General features: G+C 42.3%; 1 protein-coding gene across 1 annotated transcript in view; it reads right to left on the minus strand.

The window, feature by feature from the left end:
* Positions 1-23,057, minus strand: part of LOC308293333 (bifunctional UDP-N-acetylglucosamine 2-epimerase/N-acetylmannosamine kinase-like) — a gene marked incomplete at both ends in the record, with an annotated part of 38,473 nt that extends 15,416 nt beyond the window's left edge. The window contains 9 exons of the mRNA XM_080735799.1: positions 264-356; positions 5,223-5,340; positions 6,619-6,706; positions 6,884-7,096; positions 8,479-8,634; positions 10,341-10,539; positions 12,087-12,333; positions 22,417-22,577; positions 23,025-23,057. Coding sequence (XP_080591925.1) covers positions 264-356; positions 5,223-5,340; positions 6,619-6,706; positions 6,884-7,096; positions 8,479-8,634; positions 10,341-10,539; positions 12,087-12,333; positions 22,417-22,577; positions 23,025-23,057 — 1,308 coding nt within the window. The remainder of the gene's footprint in view (positions 1-263; positions 357-5,222; positions 5,341-6,618; positions 6,707-6,883; positions 7,097-8,478; positions 8,635-10,340; positions 10,540-12,086; positions 12,334-22,416; positions 22,578-23,024) is intronic.
* Between the last annotated feature and the right edge of the window lie 1,381 nt (positions 23,058-24,438).

Below are 24,438 nucleotides of genomic sequence, written 5' to 3' on the forward strand. Positions count from 1 at the left end.
ATTTGTCATTTTAGAGGTATTAAAAAGTCCTTAAATTGTCACTTTAGATATGTTTATATACCCTCTATACACTTAAACTTTATGTTGGTTCGTTTATTGTTGAGTGAGAAAACAATGTTTCACATTAAGCTAATCAACTGGGGACCCCGCAAAATAATTTGGGGACCCCTTTGAGGTTCCCGACCCACAGGTTGAGAACCACTGCTTTAACATTTTGGACAAACAGCCAATTTGACTCTGCCTGCGTCCCTCCTCAAACGTACCGTCATGCAGACAATGGCCACCCGGAGGTTAGTTCCTCCCAGGTCCACGGCCAGGGCGCTCTGTGTCTCCAGGATGGGGTCCACGTCCTGGGACTATGGATGTCAAAAATGGACCTTTATCAAGCTCTTTTTTAGTGTGTCAGTGTACTGTTCACCTAATCTCTCAAGAACAGATTCTCTGATGCAAACAGAGAGGGCGCTGTTTTCCCCTTTTCTTTGACGATGGCTAGTCAGATTGGTGTTCACCAAACAATCAATAGAGACACATGTGCGCCTACAAATTCACGCCCACAATTGAGACAGCGGCCCCAGCCAGCCCATAGAAAGTCATTGCAATTCAACTGTGGTTATATATAAAAATAATCCTACACGAACTGAAGACTATATTGATTTAAATAAAATATGTTTCCAAATGTATGGACTGACTCTGCCAACATATCTTCTTGTTTTCTAAATACATGATGTATGTCACATTTAATTTGCCACTTGAATGGGTTATCCATAATGTTAACAGAGCAGAGGGGAAACGGCAGACAGAGAACCTGTCGCTTTTCAGTGACATCACTGTCTTTACTGCTGTGCATTTATGAGCGCCCACTTTGAAGATCCTGACTTTTTCAACTACAGAGTGAATTCTCTAGGTTAGTATTAATCCAAAAATAACATGTAAGACTCCGTTTGGAAGAAGCGAGATGTGATAATTTTCCAAAAGTAAATAGCCTAATTATACATGAGAGACAAGCGTATCTGGGTATTGAAAACCTCAAGGGATGTGTCCATGACGTGTGTACCATACGACCACTTAAATTTAAGATTTCCAATGCTAGCACTTTTGACTCACTGATAAAGTACAGTAGGTAGCATATCAAGATGACAGATATGCCGCGCTGCGAGCTTGTAGATCTGCTATTTTTGAAAAATCGTGAGAATTCGAATTTTGACCCGATTCTATAAGTGTCTTTTGAATCCTTCTAAGATTTTGGGAAAAAAACCTATGTTTCTATATGAGCAATCTGGCCAGCCATCGTCAAAGAAAAGGTCCTTTTCACTTAACTGGAGCTCAGTTAGTCTGTTCTTGAGAGACTACTATGTCAGTGGTGCTCAAACCTTTTCATGTGAAGGACCCCCAAACTGATATTTATTTGGCCACGGACCCCCATTTCAAAATATCTAGTTCCAGGGACCACCCAGAAGCAAAATTTGAGTTACAAACGTTTGCTTTGAAAATACATATATTCAAAGATTTGCACACATTTTCACGACTTTTTCAAAAATAGCAGATCTACAAGCTCGCAGCGCGGCACACTCGGTGCCGCACTGTGAGCTTGTAGATCTGCTATTTTTCACTGGTTAAAGCATTCAATAATTCTAGGTCTAAATGGGTTAATGGTTGACATCCTTACCTGGGAGCAGGGCTCCATGACGGGGGGGAAGCCATAGAGTTATAATATTAATAGAGAGGACACATATATCCCCGCCCGTCCACTTGCATTGAGTTGCTCACCCAGCGCATGAGGCATTTTCACCCCTCCATCCGGGTAGTAAAACGTGACGTAGTGGGTCTACTGTGACGCATTTTGCGTCATCGAATTTGTTCATGGACGCGCTTGGGCACAAAGTCATGAACGAGCACTGCCACTGTGAACGCGCTGGGGCTCAAGTCATGAACGAGCGCCGCGAGTACGAGCTCTGTTGGTTTAGACGGTTGAGAAACGCTCTCTAGTGGGGATGAAAGGGAAACGCCGCCCAGTACAGCTCCTCTCCCCGGTTGAGAAGCACTCTGCTCGGATTCGATCTTACGATACGTCCCGCTGGACTGAGGCATCGCCTGGAAGTGTAACTCCACGTTGAATTAATTAACCATTGTGTATTTCATGGTTTAACCTAGGGGGTCCGCGGGGACACTGCAGGGGGTCCGCGAAATTGTTGAAAAAAAAAAAAACGTTATATTTTTTATTTTTATTTAAAAAAAGAAAGAAAAATAATAATTTGTCTTTAAATATAACAAAAAGACATGATTCTGTCTCTTTTGAATAGCTTGTATACATGATTATTGTGCAATTGACAGATTGTTAGTGATAGATTGATAGTATTGACATTGGTTCTCAGTTATTAAGGTATGTTTATAAATGGAAGTGGTACAGCCATGCACTTGTACATGCATGTTGGATGGAGCAGGGACCCCCAAGGTAGGGGGTCCCTGCTCCATCTCCCCATCAGTTTGGGGGTCCCTGGCCTGAAAACGTTGAAGACCACTGTAAACAAACAAACAGAATGCATTTCAAATAGATCAGTGGTTCTCAAAGTGGATTCCAGGGACTCTGTGGGGTCTATACAAGTGTATACTGACAGTGTACAAATGGAACCAACATTTGGTTAATTTGGTTCCATTTGTATGCTGTAAAGAGTTAAGGGGAGACCTTGAAAATGTGAAAGTTTGAGAAACACTGGAATAGATTACCAAAGTGGAATCCATATTAATAACCAAGTCCATTGCTTGAAGTTTCTGAGGTAAATTAGTTAATGTATACCTCTATGAAATTAACTGTTATGGTTTATACACACCATTGACAATGGTCTAACGTTTTTACATGTGAAATTCATTCAAAAAAGTGTGTTATTTTGTGTCATATGGTCCTGGCCTGTGGCCATCCTGGCTATAGTCCAAACCTTATAGCCTAACTAGAGTATTAACTAAACCAATTAACCAAACCAAACCTGGTTCAGAGACCACAGATACGTTTATGAATACTTTATAAATGTAGATATTATAATGATTATGATCCAATACTAGAGGTCACACATTTAGGAAACCCCCCCCCCCCACCCTTGACCTGGTGAACACCTACAAATATCTAGGCACTATGTTTGATAGTAAGCTTAAATTCGATGTGAACTGTGAAACATTTGCAAGAAAGGTCAGCAACACCTCTATTGTTTTGTTGGTATATGGAAACCTGAACGTAAAGGACAAAAATCACCTTAGGAGAATTGTGAGAACGGCTTCAAAGATAGCTGGAGTAGACTTCAGTAGCCTGGATCAAGTCTACCAAAGGCAGGTGCTTAAGAAAGCCAAGTCCATTGGTATGGACAGCTCTCATCCTCTCAGCTCTGAGTACAAGCTGCCTACTGCCTACTACAAGCTGTAGTTGTAGTTTCATCATCTTTCAGGTACAGATATTTGACTGCACAGGTGTTAAAATAATGTGATGGAATATTATCAAAAAGATGATCTGGCTGGCTGGGAATGTATTCTGTTGTTTCAGAAATGTATTTTCAACATGGTATGAACAATGTATAATTATAATAAAGCTCTATATTCTGATAGCAATCATTACCATAAGAGTATGTGTACAGCAACAGGTGTCTGTATCTCCAGCTGTATAAACTGAAAATGATTTTAGGTGGGTTGACAATTTTATCACTGTACACTGATTGAGTGTACAGTGAGTGCTCCAGTTCCAATGTTGCATGCTCACTTGTTTATCAACTATCATGACATAAGTTCTTGCTTTGGATAGAAGTGGTATTTTGGACTCTCCCATTATTTACAACAGGGGTCTTCAACAGGGGGTCCGGGACCCCTAGGGGGTCCTCAGAGTTACTATAGGGGGTCCTCCAAATCTTTGTGTGATAGAAACTTTTTTCTATTCCACTTGAACCCTAGTGTCCTTATTCTGAGAACTTTAGACAAAAATAGCCGATCTACAAGCTCACTGTGAGCTTGTAGATCTGCTATTGTTGGCAAAGGGCTTTGGTGTAGAGGGGAAAAAGAGCAGACTAATTACAGAGTGAAAGTGAAGCTTATTAAGTATTGACGGTTCAAGTGGTTAAATATCTGAAAACACAAATTGACATGAATCCAAAATACACTGATGATTGTGCGGTCAGGCGATTAAACTATATGGAATCTATGAAAGGGTTGTGGGGGTCCCTGCTTCATCTCTATCTCATCTGGGTCCGTTGCCTGAAAACGTTGAAGACCCCTGATTTACAATATCAACCTGTGTTGTCATTCAGTGTGGTAATCTTAGCATTTTGCATGGATTCCTTGGGTGAAACGAGTCATAGTTAAAGTTACTGGTCTGTTCTAGACAAGCCTAGAGTTGTGTTCTGTTCCAGAAACAAGTTTAAATATAATTCATATAGTAGCTACAGTCTGAAATAGAGTATTTTTATTAGATGACAGTGTGTTGACATATAGAGACATTCTTTGAAATCCACATTAGATATTATATATATATACTCTATGCATTAGATGCACTTTGTCCAAAATGAATACATTTAATTACGCACAAAGTGTCACAGACAGAGTGATGGAGACAGGCCATGAGACAGACCCACTTATAACTCTATGAGACAGACAGGCCTACTCAGAAATGGCTTTCGCCTACTTGTGGGTTATCAAACCATCAATCTGGGAACCCATCGTCAAAGAAGAAAGGGCGACACCTATCGGTCTGTCTCTCTTAGCGTTCTCTGAGGCTGTCTCGAGAGATTATCAAACCATGTATGTATCGCATTTAAATTCCATTTTGATAGTAATCTTCATCAACATTTCACGTAAAGCTTCTATTTAAAAAAAAGATCGGACTTTTCAGAACCCAATGCAAAGTCAATGGCAGACAGCCTCTGTCAAGATGACAAAACGCGAAAATCGTAATAACTAATACTAATGAGTAAACCAACAGTTTTATAAGAACAATATTGTTGTAACTAAGAGATTCGGGAAGGTATCTATATTTAATAAACACAGAATAAGAAGTAATAAGAAGAAGTCGCTATGGTTATTTCCTGGTTTAATGCGGTCTGCGGTGCGGTGCTCTCCGCTCCGGAGAGGAACAGAGGATTCAGCTGTCTGGAGTGGAGGGGGTGGAGCCAAAATGCGCGTTCATGAGATTAGACCCAACTGCAGTACCTCAAAACGGCCAACATGTCCATTTGGTTTCACGGCGCCCCCAGGGTTCTGGGGGCTTGGGGGAAGCAGAAGGACTTCTGCAGGGGCTCGGTCAGGTCTATGTTCCGCAGGAACTCCAGGATGAGGGGCACCGCCCTGCCGGTGCCGTAGATCTTAGAGCTGACAGAAGAGAGCGGACGTGAGATGTCATGCTTGCTGTGCCTGTTAGCTTTGAGTTAATGGTTCACTGAGTAAACATTTATCTCAGTCCCTTAAACCTTTTCATGATAAGAGTAAGGACCCCCAAATTGTTATGCATTTGGCCGCGGACCCCCATCTGAAATGTTTTGTGCCAGGGACCCCCAGAAGAGAAGATTTGTGTCAAGAAAAGGTTTTCCAAAAATGTCGGCACAAAATGATGCGCTGTGAGCTTGCATAGATGCTATTTTAGACTATCCTAGAATATTTTAGATATAAAATATGGATAAAGTGATTGAAATGATTGTGATGCTGTATAAACAATTTGTGCTGGGGACCCCCTGGAACCCCTCCGAACCCCAATTTAAGAACCACTGCCTTAGAAAAACAACTAGACCAGTAGTCTCTCAACCTGGGGTGCAGGCTCCCCTTTGGGGGGCGCCAAAGATCACATGTGTGAGGCCTGAGGTTTGGAGGTAGTCCAAAATGTTGCTCAAAAACATAACATGCTGTCATTCACTTTCAACACCCTTGACTGAAGAAAAAACTCAAATTCCCATAACTCAATCAGGAAATCCGGTTATCTCGTAATCTAACTCCAGATCACATTCTTGTTTAAAACAAGCCCTTCTCTACCGACCATAACAAAAGCACGGCTGGCAGCTGTTGTCATTTTTCTGTTCTGGGTGGAAGAAAAATAAAATGACTGAAAACATATTTTAGACGTCTAATAGCCCGAAAAATCCACAGTGGGGTACTTAACCTGCTTGGTGCCATCAATTAAATGTCTTTGAAAGTCCAAGATGCCATGGTCTCATAGACTTCCATGTAATTCATAGTGCACGGATCGTGCACGCCCATGCCTAATCATGCACCACGTGTGTGCACGCTGTTCACAGTTTTCAAACAAAAAAATCTGCTTGGAAATCCGGTCAGGCATTCATGAGCTAGCAGCCATTATGTTTTCTTCAGATGTAAACAAACATGGCTGCCATGTTTGAAAGAATGGGTTGGTATGGGGGTTAAACATGCAATTTCGCGATCGCGATCATGCCTAGTAAATTCCAAAAAACATTTTTGAAAAAAAAAATGAAAAAAAAAAAAAAAAGTTTCTTCAAAAACGGCCCAAACTCGGGAAACTCGGGGTTGGCACCATAAGTGTTAAGTACAGTACTTGAGTAAATGTAGGCTACTTAGTTACTTTACAGCGGTGCCAACATGAAACCAGCAGATAGGAAAGAAGAGAAGAGATCGTCTCACCAGGGGTATTTCACTCCAAACTGCTGTTCCAGGGCACGGAAGATGTCTAGATGGGTGTCAGCGTCTCTCACATGGAGAACATTCTCACCTGGAAAAACACACAGAAAGGGAGCGATGACATTTAATCCATTAAGACCCGAGGACGATTCTACAAATGCCTTCTGGGGCCTAGTCTGTCATTAACGCCCCGCACTACGGGGGATGTGTGTTTCTGTGTATTTTATACATTGTGTATATGTGTCTCTGCAGTCGGTGTACCATATACCTGTCTCCCTGCCCGTCTGCCTGGTGCCCAGGTTGATGACGGGCGTTCCGAAGGCGCCGGCCTCTCTCACGCCACAGCTGCTGTTTCCGATCATGCAGCCGGCGTGGGACACCAGCTGGATGAACTCCTCGAACGGCACGTTCTTCACCGCCTTGAAGTTGGGGTGCGTCTCGATGCCCTTCTCCCTGATCAGACGCACCATCTCCTTGCTTCCTGTAGTGCAAGGATGTACAGGATGTACAAACAAAATGAATGAATACAAATAAAAAAAATAGGAGAAGTTTGTTGTGTCAGTCCCCTGTGCACTAGTCTCGCATGGCAAATGCTCCCAGCATACAGTCTGGGGCACGGAAGTAGAAACCATGAGTGCGAGATAGAGCGGATATGACGCAACATCTCCCTTGGTGCAGCAGCAATAACAAGTCCTACTGGAAGTGTTATGTCTCCTTTCAATATTTATTGGGATGTTATTTCGTCTTTCTCTGGTGTTGTTGGTGTTACTTCCATGATGTTTTCAAATGTTTTCTTAAACTATACACCCATAACAACAATATGCCGCTCGAATGACACTGTCTGTGCGAGTGTGCTTCTGTTATGTTTCCAGTGGAACTACAGTTCAGTGCAGCACTGGCTACTTCTTCGATATTCACTGTTCGGGAGCTGCCGTGGGGGGTCCCCAAATTATTTGGGGGGGGGGGGGGGGGGGGGGGGGGGCCCAGATGAATTAACTTAATGTGCAGCATTGTTTTCTCACTCAACAGTAAACAAACCAACGTAAAGTTTAAGTGTATAGAGAGTATCTGTACATTTCTAAAGTGACAATATAAGGACTTTTTAATACCTTTAAAATGACAAATTAAAAGTTGGCCAAATTGTCAAATATCAGTGTCAGACATTGTGAAAATAGCAGATCTACATGCTCACAAGGCGTTGTGAGCATGTAGATCTGCTATTTTCACACTAGAACCGTATTATACAAAATATAATGCCTCAACTCTTAGTGCTCGTCAGGATGGAGGGTCCCCAGTTAAAATATGATTATTTTGGGGGTTGCGGCCTGAAAAGGTTGAGAACCACAGTAATAGAGCAACGAAGTCTGATGTCATTTACACATCCGACCTTGTCCCGTTCTGCGCGGTACCGCTTCAATACATGGCTTTGTGTTATGCCATGGGGTTATAATTAGATTTTGACTATCTAATTTAAGCATTGTGAAATGGATTGTATTGTATACTACCATGTGCGAAACAAAATAAAATGAAATGAAATAATTAGACATTACATGACGTCACAGTATGTCAGTATTGATACTGAGCACTGCTCACTTCAGGTGTAATTCTTCCCTGAATTCCCAAAGAATCTTTTCACATTGCGATCTATCAAACATGAGTGACTAAATGACACAGAGCCACCTCACCGAGAATATCGCCGGGACAGTTTATGTTTATTTTTGGACCAAGATTTTAAGATGACCCGATGTTAAACAGGGGGGAGGGGACTAACCGATGTTAAACAGGGGGGAGGGGACTAACCGATGTTAAACAGGGGGGAGGGGACTAACCGATGTTACTGTAAACAGGGGGGAGGGGACTAACCAGCGTCTACGTTGGGGTACAGGATGAGAGTCTTCTTGTCGAAGGCCAGCAGAGCGTCCAGCATCAGACCATAGATCCTTATGGAGTTCAGAATGTCTGTGGTGACAGGATGCTGAACGGCCACGATGTAGTCATGATCCTGGACCGCTGCATCACCTGAGAGAGAGACAAAGACAGAGAGAGACAGAGTGAGAGACAGAGTGAGAGAGAGAGAGAGAGAGAGAGAGAGAGAGAGAGAGAGAGAGAGAGAGAGAGAGAGAGAGAGAGAGAAAGAGAGAGAGAGAGAGAGAGAGAGAGAGAGAGGAGGACTTGGGCCTTGTTTAGACTGCAACGCTCTGTAGAGAAAACGGCAAGGTCCCGGGACATCGCAGTTGCGTTTTCCTTTCTAGCCAGCTCATATGAAGCCAGATTAAGGCTTGAAATTGTGTAGTGTCCATGTGTTTTCACTAGGTGGCGGTGAAGCACGGATAGAGGATTCTATTTCATTGTTGACCATTCACCATGGTAACGTGGCTGCAGTAGGCTGTATGCGAGCCACGTGTTGTCGCTTCTTGCGTTTCTGTTGTTCACGCGGTGACGCGAGGGGAGGGGAGAGTCAGCTTTTACACCCAAATCTCCGGAGTCAGATCCTTCCGTTTTTAACACCCAAAAAATGCCGTTGTCATCTGAACGGAAAGCACATCTGACTTTTCCTTTTGCGGGAATTCTAGTTGCAAAAACGCAGTGTGAACGGGCTCTCAGATATTTCCATTTTGGATATTCTATTCCACTGCATCTCATCATAAATTATATTATTTTCATAGATTATGTTACATTAAAGGAGTAGTTCACCCCCAAAATGACTTTTTTCCATTGATTAGTCACACCATGGAGACTAGAGTTCAATAATATTTGTAGGTTTTTGTCGCATTCCTAAGACAAAAATGTGATAACAATAAATTTACCCCCATTCGTTCCGGATGGGGACCCGTTTCAGGTCCCCATCCGGAATCAATGGGGGTAAATTTACTCGAATCAAATTTTCGTCTTAGGAATGTGACAAAAACCCAAAATATCGTTGAACTCTAGTCTCCATGGTGTGACTAATCAATGGGAAAAAAGTCATTTTGGGGGTGAACTACTCCTTTAAGGTGATAAGCTCAGCAATGTGGTTACTAATAACAAGCAATATGATTGTGAAAGCAAATGGACCATTGTGGTATTGATACGTTTACCTCTTTCTTCCACCACTACATGTCCGGGGGAAACCTCACACAACTGGGTGGCATCGCTCAGGGGTAGAGAAACCAAAGGGTTCCCAGTTTGAATCCGGGCTCCCCCTGAGTTAGTGTCGAAGAGTCCTTGAGCAACCCCTGAACCCCTAGTTGCTCCTGGTGAGCAGGTTGGTGCCTTGCATGGTTTCCTCCGCCACCGGTGTATGAATGTGTGAGTGAAGGGGTGAATGTAATGCACAATCTATGTAAAGCACCTTGGATAAAAGCGCTATATAAATGCACCATTTACCATTTACTGTTACTTTTCAGGATTCAAATAAAAACAAAACAGCAAAAGTAGCCGATCTAAAAGCTCAAAATGCAATGCCTCCCACCGGGTTTTGAGCTTGTGGATCTGCTACTTTGATGATCAAGTATGGGGTGTGAATTTACGAAAGAAAAAAAAAACACAAAAAGGTTCAATGTGGAGATTTCTGCCCCACTACAATGATATGCCCACCTTTTCTCTTGATAACATAAAGACAGCAGGGCTCTGCAGAGTGCAAACCACACACATACACACACACACACACACACACACACACACACACACACACACACACACACACACACACACACACACACAGCGACAGACACACACAGTCTTACCCAGCCAGCGTTTGTAGTCGGGTCGGCATGCAGGCGCAGACAGCAGCTTGTCGTAGGTGGGGCAGCCGGCCATCAGGATGCGCGAGTGGTCCTCGCACATGTGGATGAGGTGCTGCTGGGCGCTGGGCGTGCACACGGCGTGGTAGTGGGCCAGCTTACTGATGGCGTGGCGGATGGAATCGTCAATGGTGCCACTCACCTGGGAGAGGGAGGCCTTTTGGATTAGAAGCCGTGGTTTAACCCGTTTCGGCCTGGAATTATTTATTTATTTAAAGGGGTACTGTCTCCTAAAGGGGTTGAGGGGCAGATTACACTGTGACATGAGCTTCTCTGAAAACGGTCTGAAACAGTCTGAAGCTCATGTCAGTGTGATCTGCCCCTCGCCCCCCAACAACAGCTGACCAGTACAGTAAGTAGTAGTCATACAGTCAGGCTATACAGACAATTAATTGCATTGGCTTGTAATTGCGCATCCCCACAATGACATCATAAAAATTAACATAACTTGTTTTTTAAGATGATTCTTAAAGTGACAGTAACCCTTTAGGTGACAGGCCCCCTTTAACTATTGAAAAATAGCAGATATACAAGCTCACAGCGCAACACCGAGTGCGGCGCTGTGAGCTTGCAGATCTTTTTTTTTTTTGCAAGTCTTTGAATATATCTTCTTAAAAGCAAACATTTTTAACTCAAATATTTGCTTCTGGGCGGTGCCTGGAACAACATATTTTGAGATGGGGGTCCCCGTAAAATACATGTAGTTTTGGGGGTCCTTGACATGAAAAGGTTTGAGAACCACTGATTTAGAAGAAGGAGTCAAAAATATTCAAAGACTTGCACAAAATGTTCAAGAGTTTTGAATAGTTAAAGCATAAAATAATGGTTAAAGTGGCTCAAATCTAAAGTAACAAACATACTCTATCTCATGAATGCCTGAAGGGATTTCCAAGTGTATTTTTTTTTTTTTTTTTTTTTTTTTTGAAAGCTGTGAACGGCGTGCGCACGCGTGGTGCATGGTCCGTGCATGACCCGTGCACCATGGTGCACGTTAAAAGGTAAAAAAAATGGTGGCAGTGAACTGGGTAGTAGGGCATTAAAGAAATAGTCGACAAGCCGACTGAGTCGACCTCATTACGCAACTCGACTCCCACCAGAGAAAGTCGAAGTTGAAGAAATAAATCCTTCGTATTTTTTTCTATCATTATTTTTGCTCCATGTGTGCGTCTGTACAGCATTCAAACAGTAGGATTGCTTAATTTCAAGAACGGAATGATCCAATATTACAGTGCTACGTTACATTTGGTATAACATGGTTCTATTGTGAAAATAGCAGATCTACATGCATGTAGATCTGCTATTTTCACAATTTCTGCGTCATATATTTGACAATTTGGCCAATGTTTAATTTGTCATTTTAGAGGTATTAAAAAGTCCTTAAATTGTCACTTTAGAAATGTGCAGATACCATCTATACACTTAAACTTTATGTTGGTTTGTTTACTGTTGAGTGAGAAAACAAAGTTGCACATTAAATTAATCATCTGGGGACCCCACCCCACAAAATAATCGTGGGGTCGTGTGATGTGATGACGTCATCAAACGACAAAGTCGACTTCAACTCAACTTTTTACTGAGTCGAGTCCACTTGCAAAAATCACCAGTCGTTAATGCCCTAGTGGGGAGGTGGATTTTCAGCGTGGCAGGGCATGTAAGTTCATATGTTCATGTTCGTATGGTTCCACCCACCTCTCCTCCCTCCAGGTGCAGTATCCTGATGTTCATGAGGGCGGCGGCGGTGGCCAGCGCCAGCGCGTCGAAGCGGTCCCCGTGGACCACCAGGACGTCTGGGCGCAGCCTCTGCAGCACATCGGGCAGCTTGACCAGCGCCAGGCCCACGCTCTCTGCCATGGCCGCCTCGTCCTCGCCGCGCACGATGGTGTGCAGCTTGGAGCCGATGTGGAAGCCGTCCTGCTCGATCAAGTGGAACGTGTTCCTGTGAGGGTGGCAGGCAGGGGCGTCAATTGGGTATGGCCGGGGGAATGCAGCTGCCATACCCTGGGTCCAGGGGGGAAAATAAAAGTTACTTTTAAATATAAATCCATGAGTGTCTCTTTGTCTATCTGTGCTGGTTATTATGTAGTTAAATTACAGTAAAATAACTACAAATGCAAAATTTAACAAAATGGTCACTTTAACAACGTATTATAATTATATTCTCCACACTTGTATTCTCCCCATTTTGACAAAATGGTATATTCCCAGTTTCAGCAGGTCAGCTGCACAGGTGCAATTCATTATTGTTAATTGTGGCACATTTACTAACATGCCAAGTTTAGCTGCACTTGAACAACCGTTCCAGGCTGCCATATCCAGCCCAAGAAACCATAGAAACGGGGGGATAAAATAAAATGTAAGACTGGTGTCTTGCGCGCGCGCGAAGCAAGACACCAGTCTTGTTGCCATACTTTAGCTTTTTCTGAACTGACGCCACTGGTGGCAGGGAGGGAGGGAGGGAGGAGGGGCGAAGAGGGGAGGACAGACAGGAAGGAGAAGATGAACGGAGTGGAAAAAAGTTCCATGAGAGGACTATCTTCCTAGCCTATTATGTGAAATACAGTAAGTGTTTGTTCGTTTTACTGGTCCTTGTTTCACGAACTGGTCGATTCTAGGGATGGGACGATATGACAATTTCATATCATGATTATCGTGATAAAAGAAATTAGAGAAAAAGAAAAAGAAATTACGCGATTTACGATATTATCGCGATAATCAAAATCCATTATCCTGGGGTGGAACATTGCACTGGGATCAATTCACCTTTTATTTGCATCGCAAAGCGTTGTGAGCTTGTAGATCTGCTATTTTTTGGCAAAGAAAATTGATAGAGAGTGAAAAAAGACTGTATCAAGTATGTATATTATAAGTACCTTTTACCAATTAGAGAGGGTTTAAGTGGTACAGGATATGCAGCTCGGCAAATAAAAGGTGAATTGATCCCAGTGCATGACGGAGGACGATATCACAATAACACGATTACATCTCCATGATACGATTATCGTGAGTGTTTTTTTTTTTTTTTATCACGATTGTTAAGACCCTGGGGGTCTTCAGGCATGTTAATGTGTGTACTGTAGGTAGGCATAACCCTCTTGGTCCCTGTGTGAGCTGCTCCTGTGGATTGTGTGTGCATGAGTGAGTCAATGAGTGAGAGGATCTGAGAGTGGCTTTGTGTGTGTGTGTTTGTGTGTGAGAGAGAGAGAGAGAGAGAGAGAGAGAGAGAGAGAGAGAGAGACACACATATGCACCTGCATAAATAGCAGATTGACAAGCTAGAAACATAGCGCTATATTGATCTTGTGGATCTGCTATTTTTGATGCATGGAGTATGATCGAGAAGGGCATTGATTTACGTAAAAAGAAAACAAAATGTAAAACTATATGGAGATAAGGGTTTCTGCCCGACAGCAACGATATGATGCCAATATTCTAAACATCATGTATATACAGCACCTGCTACTACAGTACATACACTATCTGTATGCATATAGTATATCATTTTGATGTTTTGTCTGTTTCTATCCTAGGTTTTCTTTACTCTCCTGCTCTCACTCTACCTTTATCTTCTCAAATGTGACAAAGACTGATTCTGATTCTATCCTTTGGAGCCAATGTCCAGGTCAACCTAAATACTATGGAAGGTATTTCTGGGAGGAGTTGATGAGGAAGAGAGAGAGAGAGAGAGAGAGAGAGAGAGAGAGAGAGAGAGAGAGAGAGAGAGAGAGAGAGAGAGAGAGAGAGAGAGAGAGAGAGAGAGAGAAGAGTTCTGGTTCTGGTTCATAATTCCCCTCCATTTCAGGAGGGGGAGGTCCCAGAAAAACAGATTAATGTCGGGAGATTACCGTCATCTTACTTTCATGACTTGCCCGGCCAAGAGAGAGATCCACATTCAGAAAAATCCTTTTGTGCAGTAATAATCAGCATTGTTCAACAAGAAACCTCTGCACTCTGTTGTTACCATCACATGAGAAGGTGTTGTCACTAAACATGAAAAAGAGACATCTTTGTCTCATGTTGTTGTGTGTTGGTGGGCCCATCTAACGCAGTGGTTCTCAACCTTTTCAGGCTGTGGCCCGGACCCCAAATAATTATATTTGAACTGGGGACCCCCCCACCCTGACGAGCACTAAGAGTTGAGCCATTACAAGATAGGGCTGTCACAATTATTACATAGTCGTCTAATCGCAATTATTTGACATAATCGTGATTATTTTTCATAATCGTCATAATCGTTTCCATGTTGAAACATTTTAATATATTTAAGTAAAAAATATTGGAAATAGCCGATCTAGATGTGACGCGTTGTGAGCTTGTAGATCGGCTATTTCCACTATCAATGCTTTTTTTAAGTATAAAGTTGTAAAATATGTCATTTCTTTGTATATTTAGGTTATGTGTCATATCTACAATGTGCAACTTCAAAACCTAAAAGCCAAACAGAAATGTAATTGTCAACGACAATTATTTGAGTGACACTTAATCATCATGTAAAATGTCATAATCGTGACAGCCCTTTTACAAGATCTACATGCATATAACCTACGTATACACTTAATGTTGGTTTGTTTACTGTTGAGTGAGAAAACAATGTTGCACATTAACTTAATCATCTGGGGACCCCCCCAAAATAATGTGGGGACCCCCCTGGAGGTCTCAACCCACAGTTTGAGAACCACTGATCTAACAGATGTTACAGTGCCTAGGCCCTAGTCTGTCATTATCCAGAGACCTGGGGAAACTATACCGCCAGTGCTGGAAGAAGTACTTATACTTAATAGTAAAAGTAGCGATACCACAATGTAGAAACACTGTGTTGCGAGTCATTTGACTTAAGAGAAAGTATTGGAATCAACATAAAAGTACCCAAAGTAAAAGTACTATTTCCAATACCTTTTAGAAAATTAGAAGATCTTGGGAGCTTGTGGATCATCTATTTTTTTTGAATATCCTATGCATACAATGTTGCCTTAATTGGTTTATGTATAGTTTATAATAATAATCTAAATCAGGCGTCATGACCATGCCAGCTTATGGACATATATCCACCAATATTTTATTTTTGCCAAAGACAGTCAATATTACCAGGCAACATATAGGCCTATCAACCCATATTCACTATACATCTTTTAAAGTATTTATGCGTAACCAACGAGACACTTACAAAACACCTAAATTATTTAGAAAAAAAAAGCTGATGTACAAGCTCTCAATGCATTAACAATCATGTTGTCATGTCATTTTTACCAATTCATTTCCAAATCTTTTCCAAAACTTCCAGAATATTTAACCCGATTTCTAGGACTATATAACAATAATTCAGCTCAATAGCAGGTTGCTTACTCCTATGTGCAATGCCCAAAGACAGGTAGTGTATGCCAGTGATTCTCAACCTTTTCAGGCCGTGACCCCCGAAATAATCATGTTTTAACTGGGGACCCCCCACCCTGACGAGCACTAAGAGTAGAGGAATTTTGTATAACACGGTTCCATTGTGAAAATAGCTGATCTACTCACAGCGCCTCGCGTTGCGAGCATGTAAATCGGCTATTTTCACAATTTCTGCCTCTAATATTTGACAATTTGGCCAATGTTTAATGTGTCATTTCAGAGGTACTAACAAAACCAATAACCAAAGACAATGCATAGCTATTTTTCCAGGACCTTCCAGGACCCTTGATAAATTCCAAAACTTTTCCAGTACTGGAAAAATATTTTTCTAATTTCAAAATATTTCCAGGAATTTCATGACCGTGGGAACCCTGTGTTACTGAAGGAGATCTAGTTCTTACCAGCTAGACTAGTTTTCTGTTTGTCAAGACAACTTCAATAGTTGTGGTTTCCATTAAGGAAGAGGCATTCAATGTTAATGAGAAAGTGTCAGACCGTGCGTAGGTGTGATGAAAGTTACGGCAATGGAACAATAGAAACATTTTAATTAGACTAGGGCATTCACGAATAGCAATTTTTAGTATTCGAATTATTCGACCTCAAAGTATTCTAATCGTCGAATATTCGACAGGACTGGCTAAACTGTCAAATATTAACCCTCTAAGGCCCGCATTAAGAAATACTTGAAATAAAAAATTGAAAAAAATCAGATGGTGTTGTAGGAGTCCTATTAAGAGGAAAATGTAATGTTTTTAAAAAAAAATGTTTTTGTAAGATTTTATAGCCATAAATCAAAAATCATAAATCATGCTCTAATTTACATATGGGGGATATTTTTCACAATAATAACATATGTACATGTTCTAGACATTCTAATGATCACCAAAAAAAATAGTACAGGCATTTTACTTATGTTTTTGTGAGGTATAGCTTCCATGAAAAAGTGAGATGTTGTTCGTCAAAACTCTGGAATTTCAGCGGGTGTGGCGGGTGTGAATGTCAGCCCCTGTGGGGGGTATTTATATGCAAATATTGTGGCCAATGGCATTGTAATACTAAACAATATAATCCAATGGTGGTGTTTAGGTGGTAGGGGGAGCTAAAATAAAATGATTTAAACCTTTTTTTGGATAAAATACAAACGTTGTAATATTACAACCGTGGGCCTTAGAGGGTTAAGTAAGCAAGAGGCAAACATTGTGAAAATAGCAGATCTACATGCTCACAACGCCTCGACCGAGTCACATTAAATGTAATACCTACAATTCCAAGTGCTTGTCAGGGTGGGGGTCCCCTAGCCTGACACTTCAGTCCGCACATCACCACCCCCTGCTGGTGGGTGGTGTGTAGTGTGGACTGAAGCTGCACATATTTTATTTTATTTCCTGCGCGCCTGAAGAGCGGGCGCTTTGAATGGGCCAATCAGGGTTGTATGCTTGGGGCACGAGGTAGGCTGCTCCGGTCCCAGCCCCCTCCAAACAGAGCTCTTGAGCTCACGTGAGACTCGCTCGTGGACTCTGATTGGTGTCCTCTGCCCACGTGAGAGTCTAGTGGACTCTGATTGGTCTGTGAAAACTGTCATGGCGGAGTCAGACTCGACTCATATTATTTTAATAAACTATGAAATAGTGCCGTTTCTTCACGTTTTAATACCATTTTGCACTAACGTAAACATGCAGACATATCATATGTTATGAGAAATAACATATTTTTGCAATGTCACGCCACGTCGCCGTCGCGCGTGTGTGTGTGTGTGTGTGTATGTGTGTGTGTGTGTGTGACGTCAATAGGCTTTAGCCCCCCCCCCCCGCCGAAATAGAATGTCTGCCCGGAATCTCAGACTCTCCCCCCACGTAGTGGTGTGAGATGTCTGGCACTCGCAGTCAGGCAAGGGGTCCCCAGTTCAAATATGTTTATTTTGGGGGTCACGGCCTAAAAACGTTTGAGAACCCCTGGTATAGAGCATTAACAAATTCATCAACCAGGGGCATTGACAACTCATTCTTATGACTTCCTATTTAGCCAAGCTTTATAAACTATATTTTTATTAAAGAGAAAAATACAAATAAAAATAAGCGAATATTCGACTTCTGTGAACAACATCGAATAGTGACTTTGTTATTCGAATATTCAAATATTCGGTGAATGCCCTAAAGTAGACTTGAGAGTCAAAACAGAAGGGAGTAACAGGAGGAGTAGACCAAGGGCATGACAGGATTTGTATGCAATTCTACCAGGTGCACTCGTTTTAGGGTTTGTAGGACAGCACTAGAGTAAAGTTGAAAGGGCTCCAGATGTCTAAAGACCTCAACCGATAGGGCTGTCACAATTATTACATAATCGTCTAATCGCAGTTATTTGACATAATCGTGATTATTTTTCATAATCGTCATAATCGTTTCCGCACCTGAAAAAATAGTGGAAATAGCAGATCTACAAGCTCACTACGCGTCGCATCGCAAATATTATCAAACGATCTCGCAGCACCCCTGGACTGCTGTCACGGCACCCCAGGGTGCCCCGTCACCCACTTTGAAAACCCCTGGCCTACATACACTGTTCTCTATTTGTACCTAGAGTATGCTGCTACTTTTGCATTGGATTGATGCCATCAATTACATTTCGTTGTACACTTGTATTCAATGACAAAATAAAATTCATCCATCCATCCACTTGATCACTACAGCATCACAAATAGCAGATCCACAAGCTGTGCAAAGCAAAGCGACGCGTTTTGAGCTTGTGGATCTGCTACTTTTGCTATACTTTGCAGCTTGAATCCTGAAAAGTACAGTAACAGTTTTGGAAACATGAAGTGTCCACCCAACAAGACATCATGCTTGACACTAGCGCCCCCAAGTGGCTAAAATGTTAAAAGCACACAAGCCACCACACCGTGGCACGTGAGGATGCTGAGGAAAGGGGAACGTAAGTAACTCCTTTCAACCAGCCTAAATTCTCACACGTCTCCCCCCTTCTCCGCTCCCTCCACTGGCTCCTGGTTGCTGCCCGCACGTACACACACACACACACACACACACACACACACACACACACACACACACACACACACACACACACACACACACACACACACACACACTAGAAGGTGTTTACCTGTTTTTATAATAATATTTTATAAGATATGAATAAACAGCTTCTCATTTCTTTTTGTTTGGTAAGCAGTCGTCGTATTATGAGGGATGACGCTCTCTGAGGTATCCCGATATAGAAGAATAACAGATCGTTATCTCATTGTGCATTAATATCATTTCATTAGAGCTCGGAAGCTTCCCAGTCGGACCCCCGGCTCCAAGTGTCCCAGGGGCGTCAATTGGGTATGGCAGGGGTATGCAGCTGCCATACCCTGGGTCCAAGGGGGGAAATAAAAGTTACTTTTAAATATAAATACATGAATGTCTCTTTGTCTATTTGTTTCTGTTCGGGTTTTTGTTAAATTACAGTAAAATAACTACAAATGCAAAATGTAACAAAATGGTCACTTTAACAAGGTATTATAATTATATTCTTCACACTTGTATTCTCCCCATCTTGACAGAATGGCATATTCTCAGGTTCCGTAGGTTAGCTGCACAGGTGCAATGCATTATTGTTAATTGTGGCACGTTTACTAACATGCCAAGTTTAGCTGCACTTGAACAACCGTTCCAGGCTGCCATATCCAGCCCAAGAAACCGTAGAAAAGGGAGGAAAAATAGAATGTACTTCTTAAAATAAATGTATCATGCCTGTTGCTTAGGTATGGCAACATGACTGGTGTCTTGCATGCAAGACACCAGTCATGTTGCCATACCTTAAATTTTTCTGAACTGACGCCACTGAAGTGTCCTTGAATGAGCATGCAAGCATATAATGCAACATTCTTTTTTCCACACCACACACTCAACAAGGAGATCTTTCAAGGAATGGCAGCGAGAGAGGAATGGGAGTGAGAATGACATCAACACCATGAAATCAAAACTGGACATAGGAGAATACAATGTTACACATCCTGTTTGGGACCTCTGTGTACCAGCTTGTAGATCTGTGCAACATTTGTGCAAGTCTTTGACCCGATTCTATAAATGTCTTCTAAATCCTCCTTCTAAATCAGTGGATCCCAAATGTTCTCATGTCAAGGACCCCCAAAATGACATGTGTTTGGCCGCGGACCAGCATCTCAAAATATACTGTTCCAGGGACCCCCCAGAAGCAAATATTTGAGTTACAAATGTTCGCTAAAAAGATTATATTCAAAGACTTACAAAAAATGTATCACGATTTTTCAAAAAAATAGCAGATCTACAAGCGTCGCTTCAGAGGGAAGAGAGAAAACGATTAACTAACGTAATGCGAAACACTAGCGCTGTAATGCAAGCTTAAACTAGCCCTGTTGTTGGTACTTGTGCCAGAGGAGGGAGGGGTGTGTGTGTGTGTGTGTGTGTGTGTGTGTGTGTGTGTGTGTGTGTGTGTGTGTGTGTGTGTGTGTGTGTGTGTGTGTGTGTGTGTGTGTGTGTGTGTGTGTGTGTACATGATAGCCACCACAGTGCAAAACAGTAGCAAAGTGAAGTCTCTCGGGCGCTCAGAGGAACGCTTAACCCAGGGGTCTTCAACAGGGGGTCTGGGACCCCTAGGGGGTCCTGAGAGTTACTACAGGGGGTCCTCCAAATCTTCCAGCACTTTTTATATTAACAACTTGAACCCTAGTGTCCATATTCTGAGAACTGTAGCCAAAAATAGCCGATCTACAAGCTCACAACGCCTCGCGCTGCGAGGCGTTGTGAGCTTGTAGATCGGCTATTTCCGGCATAGATCTTTGGTGCAGAGGGGAAAAGGAGCAGACTAAGTACAGAGTGAAAGTTAAGTGTATTAAGTACTGACGGCTCAAGTGGTTTAATATCTAAAAACACAAATTGACATGAATCCAAAATACACTGATGATCGTGCTGTCAAACGATGAAACTATATGGAATCTATGAAAAGGTTGTGGGGGTCCCTGCTTCATCTCTCTCTCAACTGAGGGGTCCTTGGCCTGAAAACATTGAAGACCCCTGGCTTAACCCATTAAGAGGCAGATTCTGAAAATGTCCTCTAAATCCTAATAGTTTTCTGTGAAAGGTATGTCTATATATCAGTAGTGCTCAAACCTTTTAATGTCAAGGACCCCAAGAATGATATGCATTTGACCACAGACTCACATCTCAAAATAATGTATTCCAGTGGTAGATTCCATATAGTTTAATTGTTTGACAGCACAATCATCATTGTATTGTGGATTCATTGCAATTTGTGTTTTCAGATAGGTATTTAACCACTTGAACCGTCAATACTTAAAGGGCAAGTTCACCACTGGGACAACCAGATCTTATTTCATTGTTGTTTTGGACGAGATCAACACAATGCACAATTATATACTGTATCATGCTGCGTCATATGATGCAAAATGCATCATCATTCATGCTGAAATACTAAAATATCTCAAAACACAGATTGAACCCAAAAAATAACTCAGGATTGTGTTGATCTTGTCCCAAACAACAATAAAATAAGATTTGGTTGTCCCAGAGGTGAACTTGCCCTTTTGGCATTTCACTCTGTGTGTCTGCTCTTTTGCCAAAGGTGGATCTGCTATTTTTGGCTAGGGTTCTCAGAATATGGACGCTATAGGATTCAAGTGGTTAATATAAAAGAGCAGAAAGAAGATTTGGAGGACCCCCTGTAGTAATTCTGAGGACCCCATGATGATGACCCTTGGTCTAAACCAGTGTTTCTCAACCTTTTTCTCTGCATGGGCACACTTTTATGTCCCAAGAATCCATGGGCACACCAACATAATACGGGGGTGTAAATATCGTATCTCCAAGTTTCAAATTTGTAAGTTTCTTCGCAAAGTAAAGCCCTGCTTCATCATACAAGGCTGTCACACAACAGTAGAGAAAACAGCAGATCTGGCGTTGTGTGCTTGTAGATCGGCTGTTTTCACTAGTTTAAATCATTTTTACAGGGTTCCCACATATTTTTACCAATTAATTTCCAAAACTTTTCCAAAACTTTTCCAGAATATTTAACCCAATTTCCAGGACTATATAACAATGATTCAGCTCAATAACAGGTTGCTTACTCCTATGCGCAATGCCCAAAGACAGGTAGTGTATGCCAGTGGTTCTCAACCTTTTCAGTTCGTGTTTTAACTGGGGACCCCCCAACCTGACGAGCACTAAGGAATTTTGTATAACACGGTTCTATTGTGAAAATAGCCGATCTACATGCTCACAACGCCTCGCAACGCAATTTCTGCCTCTATATATTTGACAATTTGGCCCATGTTTAATTTGTCATTTCAGAGGTATTAACAAAATCAATAACCAAAGACAATGCATAGATTTTTTTTTCCAGGACCTTCCAGGAATTCCAAAACTTTTCCAGTACTGGAAAAAATACTTTTCTAATTTCAAAATATTTCCAGGAATTTCATGACCGTGGGAACCGGAAGTGCAATACTGGCTTTCGAGCAGTTTCAAGGGGCACACTTGACCCTTCTCAGGGGCGCACACCAAAGGTCCCCAGGCACAGTGGTTGAGAACCAACTGGTCCAAACGGCTGGATGGAAGGGCTGTGGAAGTGAACGTACCCGTAGTCGTCGATGAGATGCGAGCCCAGCACAACCACCTCCAGCTCAAAGTCGTCCGGCTGGGCCTTTATGCCAACCATGATGGGGGCCAGCTTGGAGTAGTCTGCCCGGTTACAGGTCGCCACGCACACCCGCAGCTTCCTCTTCATCATGGGCACCACCTGCAGAGGAGGGGTACGGGTCACACACACACACACACACACACACACACACACACACACACACACACACACACACACACACACACACACACACACACACACACACACACACACACACACACACACACACACACGCCTGTGAGAGCCTTTCACTCTATCAAATGTCTAATGTTCATATTGACACATAACTCAATCTAAATCAATCTAATCTAAACACCAACTCTATTAACTACACAGTGTTCTTTTTACTCTTACAGTTCACACAGATGCTCCTTGGTGGTCAGATTGTCAGACGGCACTCAAGCCAGTGATATCACGCACGCACGCACGCACGCACGCACGCACGCACGCACGCACGCACGCACACACACACACACACACACACACACACACACACACACACACACACACACACACACACACACACACACACACACACACACACACCTGATGCTGCTCCTCCAGCATCCCCCTCTCCATCTTTTCCCTGGTCCTTTGCATTCTCAGGTAATACAACTCCTAGAGAGAGAGACATAGAGAGAGAGAGAGAGAGAGAGAGAGAGAGAGAGAGAGAGAGAGAGAGAGAGAATGTCAGGACAGTAAAAGCATGGTCGGTCATCCACTCATTAAAACAGAACACAGGTCATACTCATATGAGTTTTCCTAGGATGCAGACGATGGGGCATGGAAACAGAATATAACAAAAAGACAACTATGCTCAATTCATCTCTGTGCCACTCATTATCATCATCAATAGTATGCAGAAACACTTAAAGGACAACTTTGTTTTTTTTTTAAAGGGATCATATTTTAGATAAAAAACAAAAGATGAATGTTAAAGTATTTTCATTTACTTCTTTCTATCGTTTTAGTGATTTTAATGAATAGATTTGCACACATGCCCCCAGGTTGGGGGCATGCACGCAAGTGGCTAAATATTTATTTTTAGACACAATAAGCCCATTTCCAAGATGCACCGCAATTTTTCATGGGCAGATGTGACTCGTGGGGGCTGGTGTAAATAGTAAAAAAGAAATTGCCGGCTTATTGTGTCTAAAAAGACATATTTAGCCACTTGTACGCATGCCCCCAACCACTGAAATCAAAATACTAAAAGTGCTAAAACAATAGAAAGCAGAAAGTAAAGCCTGATAAAAGTACCAAACGCGTCTTGCGGATACCCAAGCTTGTACAAGTTCCTGTCCCCGCCGAGCCCCCTGTGATTGGCTGAACCGGACGTAGGGAGCGCTCCGTTGTAGTCACTTGGACCGCGCGAGGTGCACCAAAACCCAATTATCATTGCGTTTATCGTGCGCTTGCACGATAAACGCAACGATATAACGATTGCATTCACCACGGCTTCATAACTCGCGCGGCCGCCCTGGCCCGCTCTTCGCAGGCACTCGCGCCTGCGGCGCTCGGGCGCGAAGAGCAGGACCAAGGTCCGCTGGCCTTCGCGCCGCTTGCAATGTTGTGGACAATAACTGAATGTCGTGGACAATAACTGTGACATCTAACCATAAAAGAAATCAACGGGGTAAAGTGATCCACTCACTTTTCACTAGCATAAAAACACAAAAACACGGTTACCAGGTTAAATATGCACAATACAAAAATGTACATAGCAGACATTCTTTTAATAGGGTTTGTCCTGTCATTTCCACCCATGTGTCAAATAATGTGACACATGGGCAGAAAGAAAAAACAAAAAACCCTATAAAAATATAAATTGATAGAAGGGTTTACCAAACTTTCCTCAGTTGATCCTTATGTAATTGTTCCTGTAGAATGCATTTCTGCAAGTATATTGTTGTATTGTGCATAACAAATGAGATCATTAGCGTATTTAGTCAAATTTAGT

The sequence above is a fragment of the Nannobrachium achirus genome (genome assembly GCF_963921795.1).
Source record: "Nannobrachium achirus genome assembly, chromosome: 10".
NCBI classification, from domain to species: Eukaryota; Metazoa; Chordata; class Actinopteri; order Myctophiformes; family Myctophidae; genus Nannobrachium; species Nannobrachium achirus.